At 40.9% G+C, this 16,208-nt stretch overlaps 17 protein-coding genes and 3 non-coding genes across 20 annotated transcripts; 7 read left to right on the top strand and 13 right to left on the bottom strand.

The window, feature by feature from the left end:
* Positions 1-486: 486 nt before the first annotated feature.
* His3:CG33863 (histone H3) lies at positions 487-1,015 on the bottom strand. The gene has a single exon (NM_001032212.2). It carries the CDS (start codon positions 956-958, stop codon positions 548-550), a length of 411 nt encoding a protein of 136 aa, NP_001027383.1. The 5' UTR covers positions 959-1,015; the 3' UTR covers positions 487-547.
* A 25-nt stretch (positions 1,016-1,040) lies between these two features.
* His4:CG33869 (histone H4) lies at positions 1,041-1,566 on the top strand (the record flags this gene model as incomplete). The annotated part of the gene is made up of 1 exon (NM_001032211.1): positions 1,041-1,566. Exon 1 carries the CDS (start codon positions 1,255-1,257, stop codon positions 1,564-1,566), a length of 312 nt encoding a protein of 103 aa, NP_001027382.1. The 5' UTR covers positions 1,041-1,254.
* Positions 1,567-1,974: 408 nt separating this feature from the next.
* On the bottom strand, positions 1,975-2,467 carry His2A:CG33862 (histone H2A). Its single transcript, NM_001032210.2, has one exon. The coding sequence runs from the start codon at positions 2,413-2,415 to the stop codon at positions 2,041-2,043; it is 375 nt and encodes a 124-aa protein (NP_001027381.1). The 5' UTR covers positions 2,416-2,467; the 3' UTR covers positions 1,975-2,040.
* sncRNA:430s (small non-coding RNA 430s) lies at positions 2,293-2,328 on the bottom strand. Its single transcript, NR_002536.1, has one exon. It is a non-coding gene; the product is annotated as a small non-coding RNA 430s (non-coding RNA).
* A 128-nt stretch (positions 2,468-2,595) lies between the features above and the next one.
* Positions 2,596-3,190, top strand: His2B:CG33870 (histone H2B). Its single transcript, NM_001032209.2, has one exon. It carries the CDS (start codon positions 2,642-2,644, stop codon positions 3,011-3,013), a length of 372 nt encoding a protein of 123 aa, NP_001027380.1. The 5' UTR covers positions 2,596-2,641; the 3' UTR covers positions 3,014-3,190.
* Positions 3,191-3,326: 136 nt separating this feature from the next.
* His1:CG33861 (histone H1) lies at positions 3,327-4,349 on the bottom strand. The gene has a single exon (NM_001032208.2). It carries the CDS (start codon positions 4,188-4,190, stop codon positions 3,420-3,422), a length of 771 nt encoding a protein of 256 aa, NP_001027379.1. The 5' UTR covers positions 4,191-4,349; the 3' UTR covers positions 3,327-3,419.
* A 978-nt stretch (positions 4,350-5,327) lies between these two features.
* On the bottom strand, positions 5,328-5,856 carry His3:CG33860 (histone H3). Its single transcript, NM_001032207.2, has one exon. The coding sequence runs from the start codon at positions 5,797-5,799 to the stop codon at positions 5,389-5,391; it is 411 nt and encodes a 136-aa protein (NP_001027378.1). The 5' UTR covers positions 5,800-5,856; the 3' UTR covers positions 5,328-5,388.
* A 25-nt stretch (positions 5,857-5,881) lies between these two features.
* His4:CG33871 (histone H4) lies at positions 5,882-6,409 on the top strand (the record flags this gene model as incomplete). Its single annotated transcript, NM_001032206.1, has 1 exon — positions 5,882-6,409. The coding sequence occupies exon 1, from the start codon at positions 6,098-6,100 to the stop codon at positions 6,407-6,409; it is 312 nt and encodes a 103-aa protein (NP_001027377.1). The 5' UTR covers positions 5,882-6,097.
* A 408-nt stretch (positions 6,410-6,817) lies between these two features.
* Positions 6,818-7,310, bottom strand: His2A:CG33859 (histone H2A). Its single transcript, NM_001032205.2, has one exon. It carries the CDS (start codon positions 7,256-7,258, stop codon positions 6,884-6,886), a length of 375 nt encoding a protein of 124 aa, NP_001027376.1. The 5' UTR covers positions 7,259-7,310; the 3' UTR covers positions 6,818-6,883.
* On the bottom strand, positions 7,136-7,171 carry sncRNA:430r (small non-coding RNA 430r). Its single transcript, NR_002535.1, has one exon. It is a non-coding gene; the product is annotated as a small non-coding RNA 430r (non-coding RNA).
* Positions 7,311-7,438: 128 nt separating the features above from the next.
* On the top strand, positions 7,439-8,033 carry His2B:CG33872 (histone H2B). Its single transcript, NM_001032204.2, has one exon. It carries the CDS (start codon positions 7,485-7,487, stop codon positions 7,854-7,856), a length of 372 nt encoding a protein of 123 aa, NP_001027375.1. The 5' UTR covers positions 7,439-7,484; the 3' UTR covers positions 7,857-8,033.
* A 136-nt stretch (positions 8,034-8,169) lies between these two features.
* On the bottom strand, positions 8,170-9,192 carry His1:CG33858 (histone H1). The gene has a single exon (NM_001032203.2). The coding sequence runs from the start codon at positions 9,031-9,033 to the stop codon at positions 8,263-8,265; it is 771 nt and encodes a 256-aa protein (NP_001027374.1). The 5' UTR covers positions 9,034-9,192; the 3' UTR covers positions 8,170-8,262.
* Positions 9,193-10,170: 978 nt separating this feature from the next.
* Positions 10,171-10,699, bottom strand: His3:CG33857 (histone H3). Its single transcript, NM_001032202.2, has one exon. It carries the CDS (start codon positions 10,640-10,642, stop codon positions 10,232-10,234), a length of 411 nt encoding a protein of 136 aa, NP_001027373.1. The 5' UTR covers positions 10,643-10,699; the 3' UTR covers positions 10,171-10,231.
* Positions 10,700-10,724: 25 nt separating this feature from the next.
* Positions 10,725-11,252, top strand: His4:CG33873 (histone H4; the record flags this gene model as incomplete). Its single annotated transcript, NM_001032201.1, has 1 exon — positions 10,725-11,252. Exon 1 carries the CDS (start codon positions 10,941-10,943, stop codon positions 11,250-11,252), a length of 312 nt encoding a protein of 103 aa, NP_001027372.1. The 5' UTR covers positions 10,725-10,940.
* A 408-nt stretch (positions 11,253-11,660) lies between these two features.
* On the bottom strand, positions 11,661-12,153 carry His2A:CG33856 (histone H2A). The gene has a single exon (NM_001032200.2). The coding sequence runs from the start codon at positions 12,099-12,101 to the stop codon at positions 11,727-11,729; it is 375 nt and encodes a 124-aa protein (NP_001027371.1). The 5' UTR covers positions 12,102-12,153; the 3' UTR covers positions 11,661-11,726.
* sncRNA:430q (small non-coding RNA 430q) lies at positions 11,979-12,014 on the bottom strand. The gene has a single exon (NR_002534.1). It is a non-coding gene; the product is annotated as a small non-coding RNA 430q (non-coding RNA).
* A 128-nt stretch (positions 12,154-12,281) lies between the features above and the next one.
* Positions 12,282-12,876, top strand: His2B:CG33874 (histone H2B). Its single transcript, NM_001032199.2, has one exon. The coding sequence runs from the start codon at positions 12,328-12,330 to the stop codon at positions 12,697-12,699; it is 372 nt and encodes a 123-aa protein (NP_001027370.1). The 5' UTR covers positions 12,282-12,327; the 3' UTR covers positions 12,700-12,876.
* A 136-nt stretch (positions 12,877-13,012) lies between these two features.
* Positions 13,013-14,035, bottom strand: His1:CG33855 (histone H1). Its single transcript, NM_001032198.2, has one exon. It carries the CDS (start codon positions 13,874-13,876, stop codon positions 13,106-13,108), a length of 771 nt encoding a protein of 256 aa, NP_001027369.1. The 5' UTR covers positions 13,877-14,035; the 3' UTR covers positions 13,013-13,105.
* A 978-nt stretch (positions 14,036-15,013) lies between these two features.
* His3:CG33854 (histone H3) lies at positions 15,014-15,542 on the bottom strand. Its single transcript, NM_001032197.2, has one exon. The coding sequence runs from the start codon at positions 15,483-15,485 to the stop codon at positions 15,075-15,077; it is 411 nt and encodes a 136-aa protein (NP_001027368.1). The 5' UTR covers positions 15,486-15,542; the 3' UTR covers positions 15,014-15,074.
* A 25-nt stretch (positions 15,543-15,567) lies between these two features.
* His4:CG33875 (histone H4) lies at positions 15,568-16,095 on the top strand (the record flags this gene model as incomplete). Its single annotated transcript, NM_001032196.1, has 1 exon — positions 15,568-16,095. The coding sequence occupies exon 1, from the start codon at positions 15,784-15,786 to the stop codon at positions 16,093-16,095; it is 312 nt and encodes a 103-aa protein (NP_001027367.1). The 5' UTR covers positions 15,568-15,783.
* Positions 16,096-16,208: the final 113 nt, after the last annotated feature.

Below are 16,208 nucleotides of genomic sequence, written 5' to 3'. Positions count from 1 at the left end.
GTCAATTGTCCCGTACGACCTCTTCAATAATAACACATTCTTCAGTTAACACATGGAAAAAATATAAAATAGCTAGTTTTATTTTATTATTTTCTGTTATTTTATAAATATTGCCGTCATCAATGTAATTTAATTAATTTCAAACTGTCTTACACAGAATTCAGATTTTTTTTTTAGATGTTTAAGGTTCAGAGTCCCTTGCCCCGCACGACACTTTCACTGCTTTAAAGGATGTTCGCACAAAGAACAAATAAAAATATATATTTTTGTATTAACCTCTTCTTTAATTTAATAAATGTTGAGCTGACAATTAAAATAAGATTATTTTTATTCCTTCTCTGGCAGAATTAGTATTTTTACATATGATTTAAGACCCAGTACCGTTTGCGCCATAAATAATAGAATATGAATTTTGTTCTTATTTTTTTTAAAGTTATAAATAGTCGGCAACAGAAAATTTTATCTCATTGAATCTGGTTTGTGGTCCTGAAAAGGACCGATTATAGAGTACGCTAGCGCTTTATCTGCAAGTTAATGCCGTGTCAGCTTAAGCACGCTCGCCGCGAATGCGTCGCGCTAACTGGATGTCTTTGGGCATTATGGTGACACGCTTGGCATGAATGGCACACAAGTTGGTATCTTCGAAGAGACCAACCAGGTAGGCTTCGCTAGCTTCCTGCAGAGCCATAACCGCCGAGCTCTGGAATCGCAAGTCCGTCTTAAAGTCCTGAGCGATTTCACGCACCAGACGCTGGAAAGGCAGCTTGCGGATTAGAAGCTCGGTGCTCTTTTGGTAGCGACGAATTTCACGCAAGGCCACGGTTCCAGGGCGATAGCGGTGGGGCTTCTTCACACCTCCGGTGGCTGGAGCACTCTTGCGAGCGGCCTTAGTAGCCAGTTGTTTGCGTGGCGCCTTTCCACCAGTCGATTTGCGAGCAGTTTGCTTGGTACGAGCCATCTCCGATTTGGGTTTCACTAAAGTTCACGTTCACTACTTCACGTTTGAAAACACAATAAACGATCAGAGCATTTGCTACCTACTTATATAGCAATCGTGGAGGGTGAAAGAGAGAGAGAGAGAGAGAGAGAAACAGAGGCCATTTCATTTGACGAGCGAAAAGCGAACGAACATATCGTTCGTACTCTCTCGGGTTTTTGTCGTTTTACCTATAAATAGGGGCACACAGAAACGTTGAAATTAGTTCTTTAGTGACTTTCGTGCTGTGCGTGTATAATAGTATAGAACAGTGAAAAATGACTGGTCGTGGTAAAGGAGGCAAAGGCTTGGGAAAGGGTGGCGCCAAGCGTCATCGCAAAGTGCTGCGTGATAACATCCAAGGTATCACGAAGCCTGCTATCCGCCGTTTGGCCCGTCGAGGCGGTGTGAAGCGCATATCTGGACTCATATACGAGGAAACGCGTGGCGTTCTGAAGGTTTTCTTGGAGAACGTAATTCGTGATGCCGTGACCTACACGGAACACGCCAAGAGGAAGACAGTTACAGCCCTGGATGTTGTGTACGCTCTGAAGAGGCAAGGCCGCACCCTCTACGGATTTGGCGGTTAAAAAGTGTACATTCTGTGTACCCCTATTAAGCAATCGGTCCTTTTCAGGACCACCATTCAGTTTTTAAAAGGAGGAAGATTTTCAAAAAGTATTTAATTTTATTGGTCGGGACTCCCAAAAAATATGTTAAACTAAAAATAAATGTCTGTCGTTCGTACTCTTTCAAATAGAATGTGTATTTCTAACATGGATTTGTACAGACTGTACAAATGGTTTCAGACACCGCATGTACAGCATCACATCGTGGTGTGCGATTGTTTAAAGAAGCAAATTATAGTTTATACCGCATATAGTAGAAAACCCTTACTACATTACCATCTTTACGTTAATAATTCTTTATGATTTACTAATTACAAGAAATTGCCAAGCTAAAAAATTTTTCAATTCTTTGGTAATAATTTGGTCGTCCTGAAAAGGACGGTTTGATTGACGATTTTATGTACATGTAGGTTTTTAGCTTAGCCTTTGAAACGTTTAGGCCTTCTTCTCGGTCTTCTTGGGCAACAGAACAGCCTGTATATTAGGCAACACGCCACCTTGTGCAATTGTGACGCCGGAGAGCAGCTTGTTTAACTCCTCGTCGTTGCGGATGGCCAGTTGCAGATGACGCGGAATAATTCTAGTCTTCTTGTTGTCACGAGCAGCATTGCCAGCCAACTCGAGAACCTCAGCGGCCAGATATTCCATTACGGCAGCTAGGTAAACTGGAGCGCCTGCACCAACACGCTCTGCGTAGTTTCCCTTCCGGAGCAAACGGTGAATACGGCCCACAGGGAATTGAAGACCGGCACGGTTTGAGCGGGACTTTGCCTTTCCCTTCACTTTGCCACCTTTTCCACGTCCAGACATTTTGCTTTGCGTTTATTTCACTTAGTTCACTTTACACACGGAACACGAATGCTCGCCTAACCCCGACAGCGAAATATTTATACTTTTCCGTTTGCCCGCGCATTCAGTTAGGGGTGGGTGACTTAGACCTGAATTGACTGCTCGAAAAAAAGTATAAACGTGAACGCGTTCGGGCCCACATTACGATAAGTGAATTGTGTTTGTGAAAATATAAGTAACGTGAACAATGCCTCCGAAAACTAGTGGAAAGGCAGCCAAGAAGGCTGGCAAGGCTCAGAAGAACATCACCAAGACCGACAAGAAAAAGAAGCGCAAAAGGAAGGAGAGCTATGCCATCTACATTTACAAGGTTCTCAAGCAGGTCCATCCTGACACCGGAATTTCGTCGAAGGCGATGAGCATAATGAACAGCTTTGTAAATGATATTTTCGAGCGAATTGCTGCCGAAGCGTCTCGTCTAGCTCACTACAACAAGCGCTCGACCATCACCAGTCGGGAGATCCAAACGGCTGTTCGCCTGCTTTTGCCTGGAGAGTTGGCCAAGCATGCTGTCAGTGAGGGAACCAAGGCTGTCACCAAGTACACCAGCTCTAAATAATTTTCTCCTGCGAATGCGGACAATAATCCAAAACGGCCCTTTTCAGGGCCACAATGTGTTATACCAAAGAAATGCATTTTTCAACCACCAATCATCGAATATGAATTTACAAATAAAACTTATTTACCCGCAATATGGGTAATTGGGTAATGTTCAAATAAATACAAAAAAATCGGGAACGAAAACTGAATGCGACCAACATGCAATGTAATTCATGACATGAAACGTTTTATTGTTGCTGCGAACGTCAGCTAATAAATAAGTGGAAGAAAATAAAAGTTTTTTTCTCTTGCAACGGAACGTTGTAGCCCTGAAAAGGACTTGTTTAAACAAATTTCAGATCTATAAATCATAAATCTAAAATTTTAATTGCGAACATGTACCAAATACTGCACTTTTTCACAATTTACTTTTTGGCAGCCGTAGTCTTCGCTTTCGGCTTCTTGGCGGTAGCAGAAACCGATGCTTTCTTCACCGTCTTTTTGGGTTTTGCAGACACCGCTGGCTTTGCCTTTGACGCTTTCGCTATTACAGCCTTTGGCTTCGCTGCAGTCACTTTCGCCTTTGTTGCGGCGGGCTTCGACTTTATGATTCCAGTTTTCTTGGCATCCTTGGCTTTTGCCTTCTCAGTTTTCTTATTTTCGGCAGTCTTTTTGGTAGCCACAGCCTTCTTAGCTTTGGGCTTTTTGTCAGCAGCCCCAACGGCAGTTTTTTTGGAGGAGACACCAATCTTCTTAGAGGCTACCTTCTTGCTTTGAACTTTTTTCTCAGCAGACAAAACCTTCGACTTTGCCTTCGGATCCTTTTCCTTCTTGGCAGAGGCCGACAGTTTGAAAGATCCAGATGCACCCTTCCCCTTAGTTTGGATAAGCTTTCCATTGACCACGGCCGATTTTAAGTACTTCTTGATGAATGGCGCTAACTTTTGGGCGTCGCATTTATAAGTGGCAGTGATATATTTTTTGATTGCCAGAAGTGATGAACCGCCACGTTCCTTTAAATTTTTAATGGAAGCGTCCACCATTTGCTGAGTTGGCGGATGTGACGGCGTCGCAGAGGCTTTCTTTGCCTTTGTGCCAGCAGATCCAGATGCCTTTTTTTGGACCACTTTCTTCTCAACTGTCGCTGGTGGGGCAGCCACTGGGGAAGCGGACGTTGCAACTGCAGAATCAGACATCTTTTTTTCACTGAGAACACTTTTTTTCTGTTAAAAATGGCTCGCGCGCTGCCTACCAACCTCCTTTGCTCTGATGAGAATCGAGGAGGAGAGCACTTTAACAATGCTACTGACATCAGTCATTTACTATGTCGAAGTTTGCTTGAAGTGTAAACTTTTTTTTAATTTTTTAGTATTTTAAATCATTAATAAAAATAAGGTTTTAATAGTTCTACACTTTTAAATAATTTTTTCGTCACTTTCCATTTTTAAAAGGATGTAATATGGGTTTTGAGACTTTCAAATGTTGATTGAATTTTTATATTCAAATTTTTAACTGGACCAATTTATAAAAAAACATCTAATAAAATAAGAATCATTGCAAATATTTCACTAATTCGTAATGTTTATTAAAATTGAAACGTTCATCCCCTTGAAGGGCTTCTAAAAGAAGCGTCTATTATTAATTAAGATACTTTATTACTTGATTTAAGTTCACATTGAACTACAGAAAAATTTGCTTTAAAGCAGCATTCAGAAATAATTTTCGATCGTTAAAAATACAGATACTTTCTTAAATAACATAATATTAATATAATAAATAATATTTTCTTAAATTATTAATGTGTTTGCTTGTTATTAATGTGTTTTCATGCATATTTTAAAATAATTTGTTCTGAAATCAATCGATTTCCTTGCCACATATGCATTACCGTCTATGTAGTCAAATAAATAAATCAAATAAAAAATAAAAAGAAACTATTTTTGTATTATCCCTTATTATGTAATATATATTACATTCCGCAACAAAATTAGCCAATTTCCGTGCTGAATTTTACATAGGTTTTATTTTTTACAGACGTTTGAAGGGACAGTGTCACTTGTCCCGTATGACCTCTTCAATAATAACACATTCTTCAGTTAACACATGGAAAAAATATAAAATAGCTAGTTTTATTTTATTATTTTCTGTTATTTTATAATGATTTATATTATAATTTTATAATATGTAATATATATTATATATTTTTACATATGATTTAAGACCCAGTACCGTTTGCGCCATAAATAATAGAATATGAATTTTGTTCTAATTTTTTTTAAGTTATAAATAGTCGGCAACAGAAAATTTTATCTCATTGAATCTGGTTTGTGGTCCTGAAAAGGACCGATTATAGAGTACGCTAGCGCTTTATCTGCAAGTTAATGCCGTGTCAGCTTAAGCACGCTCGCCGCGAATGCGTCGCGCTAACTGGATGTCTTTGGGCATTATGGTGACACGCTTGGCATGAATGGCACACAAGTTGGTATCTTCGAAGAGACCAACCAGGTAGGCTTCGCTAGCTTCCTGCAGAGCCATAACCGCCGAGCTCTGGAATCGCAAGTCCGTCTTAAAGTCCTGAGCGATTTCACGCACCAGACGCTGGAAAGGCAGCTTGCGGATTAGAAGCTCGGTGCTCTTTTGGTAGCGACGAATTTCACGCAAGGCCACGGTTCCAGGGCGATAGCGGTGGGGCTTCTTCACACCTCCGGTGGCTGGAGCACTCTTGCGAGCGGCCTTAGTAGCCAGTTGTTTGCGTGGCGCCTTTCCACCAGTCGATTTGCGAGCAGTTTGCTTGGTACGAGCCATCTCCGATTTGGGTTTCACTAAAGTTCACGTTCACTACTTCACGTTTGAAAACACAATAAACGATCAGAGCATTTGCTACCTACTTATATAGCAATCGTGGAGGGTGAAAGAGAGAGAGAGAGAGAGAGAGAGAAACAGAGGCCATTTCATTTGACGAGCGAAAAGCGAACGAACATATCGTTCGTACTCTCTCGGGTTTTTGTCGTTTTACCTATAAATAGGGGCACACAGAAACGTTGAAATTAGTTCTTTAGTGACTTTCGTGCTGTGCGTGTATAATAGTATAGAACAGTGAAAAATGACTGGTCGTGGTAAAGGAGGCAAAGGCTTGGGAAAGGGTGGCGCCAAGCGTCATCGCAAAGTGCTGCGTGATAACATCCAAGGTATCACGAAGCCTGCTATCCGCCGTTTGGCCCGTCGAGGCGGTGTGAAGCGCATATCTGGACTCATATACGAGGAAACGCGTGGCGTTCTGAAGGTTTTCTTGGAGAACGTAATTCGTGATGCCGTGACCTACACGGAACACGCCAAGAGGAAGACAGTTACAGCCATGGATGTTGTGTACGCTCTGAAGAGGCAAGGCCGCACCCTCTACGGATTTGGCGGTTAAAAAGTGTACATCCTGTGTACCCCTATTAAGCAATCGGTCCTTTTCAGGACCACCATTCAGTTTTTAAAAGGAGGAAGATTTTCAAAAAGTATTTAATTTTATTGGTCGGGACTCCCAAAAAATATGTTAAACTAAAAATAAATGTCTGTCGTTCGTACTCTTTCAAATAGAATGTGTATTTCTAACATGGATTTGTACAGACTGTACAAATGGTTTCAGACACCGCATGTACAGCATCACATCGTGGTGTGCGATTGTTTAAAGAAGCAAATTATAGTTTATACCGCATATAGTAGAAAACCCTTACTACATTACCATCTTTACGTTAATAATTCTTTATGATTTACTAATTACAAGAAATTGCCAAGCTAAAAAATTTTTCAATTCTTTGGTAATAATTTGGTCGTCCTGAAAAGGACGGTTTGATTGACGATTTTATGTACATGTAGGTTTTTAGCTTAGCCTTTGAAACGTTTAGGCCTTCTTCTCGGTCTTCTTGGGCAACAGAACAGCCTGTATATTAGGCAACACGCCACCTTGTGCAATTGTGACGCCGGAGAGCAGCTTGTTTAACTCCTCGTCGTTGCGGATGGCCAGTTGCAGATGACGCGGAATAATTCTAGTCTTCTTGTTGTCACGAGCAGCATTGCCAGCCAACTCGAGAACCTCAGCGGCCAGATATTCCATTACGGCAGCTAGGTAAACTGGAGCGCCTGCACCAACACGCTCTGCGTAGTTTCCCTTCCGGAGCAAACGGTGAATACGGCCCACAGGGAATTGAAGACCGGCACGGTCTGAGCGGGACTTTGCCTTTCCCTTCACTTTGCCACCTTTTCCACGTCCAGACATTTTGCTTTGCGTTTATTTCACTTAGTTCACTTTACACACGGAACACGAATGCTCGCCTAACCCCGACAGCGAAATATTTATACTTTTCCGTTTGCCTGCGCATTCAGTTAGGGGTGGGGGACTTAGACCTGAATTGACTGCTCGAAAAAAAGTATAAATGTGAACGCGTTCGGGCCCACATTACAATAAGTGAATTGTGTTTGTGAAAATATAAGTAACGTGAACAATGCCTCCGAAAACTAGTGGAAAGGCAGCCAAGAAGGCTGGCAAGGCTCAGAAGAACATCACCAAGACCGACAAGAAAAAGAAGCGCAAAAGGAAGGAGAGCTATGCCATCTACATTTACAAGGTTCTCAAGCAGGTCCATCCTGACACCGGAATTTCGTCGAAGGCGATGAGCATAATGAACAGCTTTGTAAATGATATTTTCGAGCGAATTGCTGCCGAAGCGTCTCGTCTAGCTCACTACAACAAGCGCTCGACCATCACCAGTCGGGAGATCCAAACGGCTGTTCGCCTGCTTTTGCCTGGAGAGTTGGCCAAGCATGCTGTCAGTGAGGGAACCAAGGCTGTCACCAAGTACACCAGCTCTAAATAATTTTCTCCTGCGAATGCGGACAATAATCCAAAACGGCCCTTTTCAGGGCCACAATGTGTTATACCAAAGAAATGCATTTTTCAACCACCAATCATCGAATATGAATTTACAAATAAAACTTATTTACCCGCAATATGGGTAATTGGGTAATGTTCAAATAAATACAAAAAAATCGGGAACGAAAACTGAATGCGACCAACATGCAATGTAATTCATGACATGAAACGTTTTATTGTTGCTGCGAACGTCAGCTAATAAATAAGTGGAAGAAAATAAAAGTTTTTTTCTCTTGCAACGGAACGTTGTAGCCCTGAAAAGGACTTGTTTAAACAAATTTCAGATCTATAAAACATAAATCTAAAATTTTAATTGCGAACATGTACCAAATACTGCACTTTTTCACAATTTACTTTTTGGCAGCCGTAGTCTTCGCTTTCGGCTTCTTGGCGGTAGCAGAAACCGATGCTTTCTTCACCGTCTTTTTGGGTTTTGCAGACACCGCTGGCTTTGCCTTTGACGCTTTCGCTATTACAGCCTTTGGCTTCGCTGCAGTCACTTTCGCCTTTGTTGCGGCGGGCTTCGACTTTATGATTCCAGTTTTCTTGGCATCCTTGGCTTTTGCCTTCTCAGTTTTCTTATTTTCGGCAGTCTTTTTGGTAGCCACAGCCTTCTTAGCTTTGGGCTTTTTGTCAGCAGCCCCAACGGCAGTTTTTTTGGAGGAGACACCAATCTTCTTAGAGGCTACCTTCTTGCTTTGAACTTTTTTCTCAGCAGACAAAACCTTCGACTTTGCCTTCGGATCCTTTTCCTTCTTGGCAGAGGCCGACAGTTTGAAAGATCCAGATGCACCCTTCCCCTTAGTTTGGATAAGCTTTCCATTGACCACGGCCGATTTTAAGTACTTCTTGATGAATGGCGCTAACTTTTGGGCGTCGCATTTATAAGTGGCAGTGATATATTTTTTGATTGCCAGAAGTGATGAACCGCCACGTTCCTTTAAATTTTTAATGGAAGCGTCCACCATTTGCTGAGTTGGCGGATGTGACGGCGTCGCAGAGGCTTTCTTTGCCTTTGTGCCAGCAGATCCAGATGCCTTTTTTTGGACCACTTTCTTCTCAACTGTCGCTGGTGGGGCAGCCACTGGGGAAGCGGACGTTGCAACTGCAGAATCAGACATCTTTTTTTCACTGAGAACACTTTTTTTCTGTTAAAAATGGCTCGCGCGCTGCCTACCAACCTCCTTTGCTCTGATGAGAATCGAGGAGGAGAGCACTTTAACAATGCTACTGACATCAGTCATTTACTATGTCGAAGTTTGCTTGAAGTGTAAACTTTTTTTTAATTTTTTAGTATTTTAAATCATTAATAAAAATAAGGTTTTAATAGTTCTACACTTTTAAATAATTTTTTCGTCACTTTCCATTTTTAAAAGGATGTAATATGGGTTTTGAGACTTTCAAATGTTGATTGAATTTTTATATTCAAATTTTTAACTGGACCAATTTATAAAAAAACATCTAATAAAATAAGAATCATTGCAAATATTTCACTAATTCGTAATGTTTATTAAAATTGAAACGTTCATCCCCTTGAAGGGCTTCTAAAAGAAGCGTCTATTATTAATTAAGATACTTTATTACTTGATTTAAGTTCACATTGAACTACAGAAAAATTTGCTTTAAAGCAGCATTCAGAAATAATTTTCGATCGTTAAAAATACAGATACTTTCTTAAATAACATAATATTAATATAATAAATAATATTTTCTTAAATTATTAATGTGTTTGCTTGTTATTAATGTGTTTTCATGCATATTTTAAAATAATTTGTTCTGAAATCAATCGATTTCCTTGCCACATATGCATTACCGTCTATGTAGTCAAATAAATAAATCAAATAAAAAATAAAAAGAAACTATTTTTGTATTATCCCTTATTATGTAATATATATTACATTCCGCAACAAAATTAGCCAATTTCCGTGCTGAATTTTACATAGGTTTTATTTTTTACAGACGTTTGAAGGGACAGTGTCACTTGTCCCGTATGACCTCTTCAATAATAACACATTCTTCAGTTAACACATGGAAAAAATATAAAATAGCTAGTTTTATTTTATTATTTTCTGTTATTTTATAATGATTTATATTATAATTTTATAATATGTAATATATATTATATATTTTTACATATGATTTAAGACCCAGTACCGTTTGCGCCATAAATAATAGAATATGAATTTTGTTCTAATTTTTTTTAAGTTATAAATAGTCGGCAACAGAAAATTTTATCTCATTGAATCTGGTTTGTGGTCCTGAAAAGGACCGATTATAGAGTACGCTAGCGCTTTATCTGCAAGTTAATGCCGTGTCAGCTTAAGCACGCTCGCCGCGAATGCGTCGCGCTAACTGGATGTCTTTGGGCATTATGGTGACACGCTTGGCATGAATGGCACACAAGTTGGTATCTTCGAAGAGACCAACCAGGTAGGCTTCGCTAGCTTCCTGCAGAGCCATAACCGCCGAGCTCTGGAATCGCAAGTCCGTCTTAAAGTCCTGAGCGATTTCACGCACCAGACGCTGGAAAGGCAGCTTGCGGATTAGAAGCTCGGTGCTCTTTTGGTAGCGACGAATTTCACGCAAGGCCACGGTTCCAGGGCGATAGCGGTGGGGCTTCTTCACACCTCCGGTGGCTGGAGCACTCTTGCGAGCGGCCTTAGTAGCCAGTTGTTTGCGTGGCGCCTTTCCACCAGTCGATTTGCGAGCAGTTTGCTTGGTACGAGCCATCTCCGATTTGGGTTTCACTAAAGTTCACGTTCACTACTTCACGTTTGAAAACACAATAAACGATCAGAGCATTTGCTACCTACTTATATAGCAATCGTGGAGGGTGAAAGAGAGAGAGAGAGAGAGAGAGAGAAACAGAGGCCATTTCATTTGACGAGCGAAAAGCGAACGAACATATCGTTCGTACTCTCTCGGGTTTTTGTCGTTTTACCTATAAATAGGGGCACACAGAAACGTTGAAATTAGTTCTTTAGTGACTTTCGTGCTGTGCGTGTATAATAGTATAGAACAGTGAAAAATGACTGGTCGTGGTAAAGGAGGCAAAGGCTTGGGAAAGGGTGGCGCCAAGCGTCATCGCAAAGTGCTGCGTGATAACATCCAAGGTATCACGAAGCCTGCTATCCGCCGTTTGGCCCGTCGAGGCGGTGTGAAGCGCATATCTGGACTCATATACGAGGAAACGCGTGGCGTTCTGAAGGTTTTCTTGGAGAACGTAATTCGTGATGCCGTGACCTACACGGAACACGCCAAGAGGAAGACAGTTACAGCCATGGATGTTGTGTACGCTCTGAAGAGGCAAGGCCGCACCCTCTACGGATTTGGCGGTTAAAAAGTGTACATCCTGTGTACCCCTATTAAGCAATCGGTCCTTTTCAGGACCACCATTCAGTTTTTAAAAGGAGGAAGATTTTCAAAAAGTATTTAATTTTATTGGTCGGGACTCCCAAAAAATATGTTAAACTAAAAATAAATGTCTGTCGTTCGTACTCTTTCAAATAGAATGTGTATTTCTAACATGGATTTGTACAGACTGTACAAATGGTTTCAGACACCGCATGTACAGCATCACATCGTGGTGTGCGATTGTTTAAAGAAGCAAATTATAGTTTATACCGCATATAGTAGAAAACCCTTACTACATTACCATCTTTACGTTAATAATTCTTTATGATTTACTAATTACAAGAAATTGCCAAGCTAAAAAATTTTTCAATTCTTTGGTAATAATTTGGTCGTCCTGAAAAGGACGGTTTGATTGACGATTTTATGTACATGTAGGTTTTTAGCTTAGCCTTTGAAACGTTTAGGCCTTCTTCTCGGTCTTCTTGGGCAACAGAACAGCCTGTATATTAGGCAACACGCCACCTTGTGCAATTGTGACGCCGGAGAGCAGCTTGTTTAACTCCTCGTCGTTGCGGATGGCCAGTTGCAGATGACGCGGAATAATTCTAGTCTTCTTGTTGTCACGAGCAGCATTGCCAGCCAACTCGAGAACCTCAGCGGCCAGATATTCCATTACGGCAGCTAGGTAAACTGGAGCGCCTGCACCAACACGCTCTGCGTAGTTTCCCTTCCGGAGCAAACGGTGAATACGGCCCACAGGGAATTGAAGACCGGCACGGTCTGAGCGGGACTTTGCCTTTCCCTTCACTTTGCCACCTTTTCCACGTCCAGACATTTTGCTTTGCGTTTATTTCACTTAGTTCACTTTACACACGGAACACGAATGCTCGCCTAACCCCGACAGCGAAATATTTATACTTTTCCGTTTGCCTGCGCATTCAGTTAGGGGTGGGGGACTTAGACCTGAATTGACTGCTCGAAAAAAAGTATAAATGTGAACGCGTTCGGGCCCACATTACAATAAGTGAATTGTGTTTGTGAAAATATAAGTAACGTGAACAATGCCTCCGAAAACTAGTGGAAAGGCAGCCAAGAAGGCTGGCAAGGCTCAGAAGAACATCACCAAGACCGACAAGAAAAAGAAGCGCAAAAGGAAGGAGAGCTATGCCATCTACATTTACAAGGTTCTCAAGCAGGTCCATCCTGACACCGGAATTTCGTCGAAGGCGATGAGCATAATGAACAGCTTTGTAAATGATATTTTCGAGCGAATTGCTGCCGAAGCGTCTCGTCTAGCTCACTACAACAAGCGCTCGACCATCACCAGTCGGGAGATCCAAACGGCTGTTCGCCTGCTTTTGCCTGGAGAGTTGGCCAAGCATGCTGTCAGTGAGGGAACCAAGGCTGTCACCAAGTACACCAGCTCTAAATAATTTTCTCCTGCGAATGCGGACAATAATCCAAAACGGCCCTTTTCAGGGCCACAATGTGTTATACCAAAGAAATGCATTTTTCAACCACCAATCATCGAATATGAATTTACAAATAAAACTTATTTACCCGCAATATGGGTAATTGGGTAATGTTCAAATAAATACAAAAAAATCGGGAACGAAAACTGAATGCGACCAACATGCAATGTAATTCATGACATGAAACGTTTTATTGTTGCTGCGAACGTCAGCTAATAAATAAGTGGAAGAAAATAAAAGTTTTTTTCTCTTGCAACGGAACGTTGTAGCCCTGAAAAGGACTTGTTTAAACAAATTTCAGATCTATAAAACATAAATCTAAAATTTTAATTGCGAACATGTACCAAATACTGCACTTTTTCACAATTTACTTTTTGGCAGCCGTAGTCTTCGCTTTCGGCTTCTTGGCGGTAGCAGAAACCGATGCTTTCTTCACCGTCTTTTTGGGTTTTGCAGACACCGCTGGCTTTGCCTTTGACGCTTTCGCTATTACAGCCTTTGGCTTCGCTGCAGTCACTTTCGCCTTTGTTGCGGCGGGCTTCGACTTTATGATTCCAGTTTTCTTGGCATCCTTGGCTTTTGCCTTCTCAGTTTTCTTATTTTCGGCAGTCTTTTTGGTAGCCACAGCCTTCTTAGCTTTGGGCTTTTTGTCAGCAGCCCCAACGGCAGTTTTTTTGGAGGAGACACCAATCTTCTTAGAGGCTACCTTCTTGCTTTGAACTTTTTTCTCAGCAGACAAAACCTTCGACTTTGCCTTCGGATCCTTTTCCTTCTTGGCAGAGGCCGACAGTTTGAAAGATCCAGATGCACCCTTCCCCTTAGTTTGGATAAGCTTTCCATTGACCACGGCCGATTTTAAGTACTTCTTGATGAATGGCGCTAACTTTTGGGCGTCGCATTTATAAGTGGCAGTGATATATTTTTTGATTGCCAGAAGTGATGAACCGCCACGTTCCTTTAAATTTTTAATGGAAGCGTCCACCATTTGCTGAGTTGGCGGATGTGACGGCGTCGCAGAGGCTTTCTTTGCCTTTGTGCCAGCAGATCCAGATGCCTTTTTTTGGACCACTTTCTTCTCAACTGTCGCTGGTGGGGCAGCCACTGGGGAAGCGGACGTTGCAACTGCAGAATCAGACATCTTTTTTTCACTGAGAACACTTTTTTTCTGTTAAAAATGGCTCGCGCGCTGCCTACCAACCTCCTTTGCTCTGATGAGAATCGAGGAGGAGAGCACTTTAACAATGCTACTGACATCAGTCATTTACTATGTCGAAGTTTGCTTGAAGTGTAAACTTTTTTTTAATTTTTTAGTATTTTAAATCATTAATAAAAATAAGGTTTTAATAGTTCTACACTTTTAAATAATTTTTTCGTCACTTTCCATTTTTAAAAGGATGTAATATGGGTTTTGAGACTTTCAAATGTTGATTGAATTTTTATATTCAAATTTTTAACTGGACCAATTTATAAAAAAACATCTAATAAAATAAGAATCATTGCAAATATTTCACTAATTCGTAATGTTTATTAAAATTGAAACGTTCATCCCCTTGAAGGGCTTCTAAAAGAAGCGTCTATTATTAATTAAGATACTTTATTACTTGATTTAAGTTCACATTGAACTACAGAAAAATTTGCTTTAAAGCAGCATTCAGAAATAATTTTCGATCGTTAAAAATACAGATACTTTCTTAAATAACATAATATTAATATAATAAATAATATTTTCTTAAATTATTAATGTGTTTGCTTGTTATTAATGTGTTTTCATGCATATTTTAAAATAATTTGTTCTGAAATCAATCGATTTCCTTGCCACATATGCATTACCGTCTATGTAGTCAAATAAATAAATCAAATAAAAAATAAAAAGAAACTATTTTTGTATTATCCCTTATTATGTAATATATATTACATTCCGCAACAAAATTAGCCAATTTCCGTGCTGAATTTTACATAGGTTTTATTTTTTACAGACGTTTGAAGGGACAGTGTCACTTGTCCCGTATGACCTCTTCAATAATAACACATTCTTCAGTTAACACATGGAAAAAATATAAAATAGCTAGTTTTATTTTATTATTTTCTGTTATTTTATAATGATTTATATTATAATTTTATAATATGTAATATATATTATATATTTTTACATATGATTTAAGACCCAGTACCGTTTGCGCCATAAATAATAGAATATGAATTTTGTTCTAATTTTTTTTAAGTTATAAATAGTCGGCAACAGAAAATTTTATCTCATTGAATCTGGTTTGTGGTCCTGAAAAGGACCGATTATAGAGTACGCTAGCGCTTTATCTGCAAGTTAATGCCGTGTCAGCTTAAGCACGCTCGCCGCGAATGCGTCGCGCTAACTGGATGTCTTTGGGCATTATGGTGACACGCTTGGCATGAATGGCACACAAGTTGGTATCTTCGAAGAGACCAACCAGGTAGGCTTCGCTAGCTTCCTGCAGAGCCATAACCGCCGAGCTCTGGAATCGCAAGTCCGTCTTAAAGTCCTGAGCGATTTCACGCACCAGACGCTGGAAAGGCAGCTTGCGGATTAGAAGCTCGGTGCTCTTTTGGTAGCGACGAATTTCACGCAAGGCCACGGTTCCAGGGCGATAGCGGTGGGGCTTCTTCACACCTCCGGTGGCTGGAGCACTCTTGCGAGCGGCCTTAGTAGCCAGTTGTTTGCGTGGCGCCTTTCCACCAGTCGATTTGCGAGCAGTTTGCTTGGTACGAGCCATCTCCGATTTGGGTTTCACTAAAGTTCACGTTCACTACTTCACGTTTGAAAACACAATAAACGATCAGAGCATTTGCTACCTACTTATATAGCAATCGTGGAGGGTGAAAGAGAGAGAGAGAGAGAGAGAGAGAAACAGAGGCCATTTCATTTGACGAGCGAAAAGCGAACGAACATATCGTTCGTACTCTCTCGGGTTTTTGTCGTTTTACCTATAAATAGGGGCACACAGAAACGTTGAAATTAGTTCTTTAGTGACTTTCGTGCTGTGCGTGTATAATAGTATAGAACAGTGAAAAATGACTGGTCGTGGTAAAGGAGGCAAAGGCTTGGGAAAGGGTGGCGCCAAGCGTCATCGCAAAGTGCTGCGTGATAACATCCAAGGTATCACGAAGCCTGCTATCCGCCGTTTGGCCCGTCGAGGCGGTGTGAAGCGCATATCTGGACTCATATACGAGGAAACGCGTGGCGTTCTGAAGGTTTTCTTGGAGAACGTAATTCGTGATGCCGTGACCTACACGGAACACGCCAAGAGGAAGACAGTTACAGCCATGGATGTTGTGTACGCTCTGAAGAGGCAAGGCCGCACCCTCTACGGATTTGGCGGTTAAAAAGTGTACATCCTGTGTACCCCTATTAAGCAATCGGTCCTTTTCAGGACCACCATTCAGTTTTTAAAAGGAGGAAGATTTTCAAAAAGTATTTAATTTTATTGGTCGGGACT

Source organism: Drosophila melanogaster, chromosome 2L (genome assembly GCF_000001215.4).
Source record: "Drosophila melanogaster chromosome 2L".
NCBI lineage: Eukaryota > Metazoa > Arthropoda > Insecta > Diptera > Drosophilidae > Drosophila > Drosophila melanogaster.
This window is presented reverse-complemented; position numbering and strand designations above follow the sequence as displayed.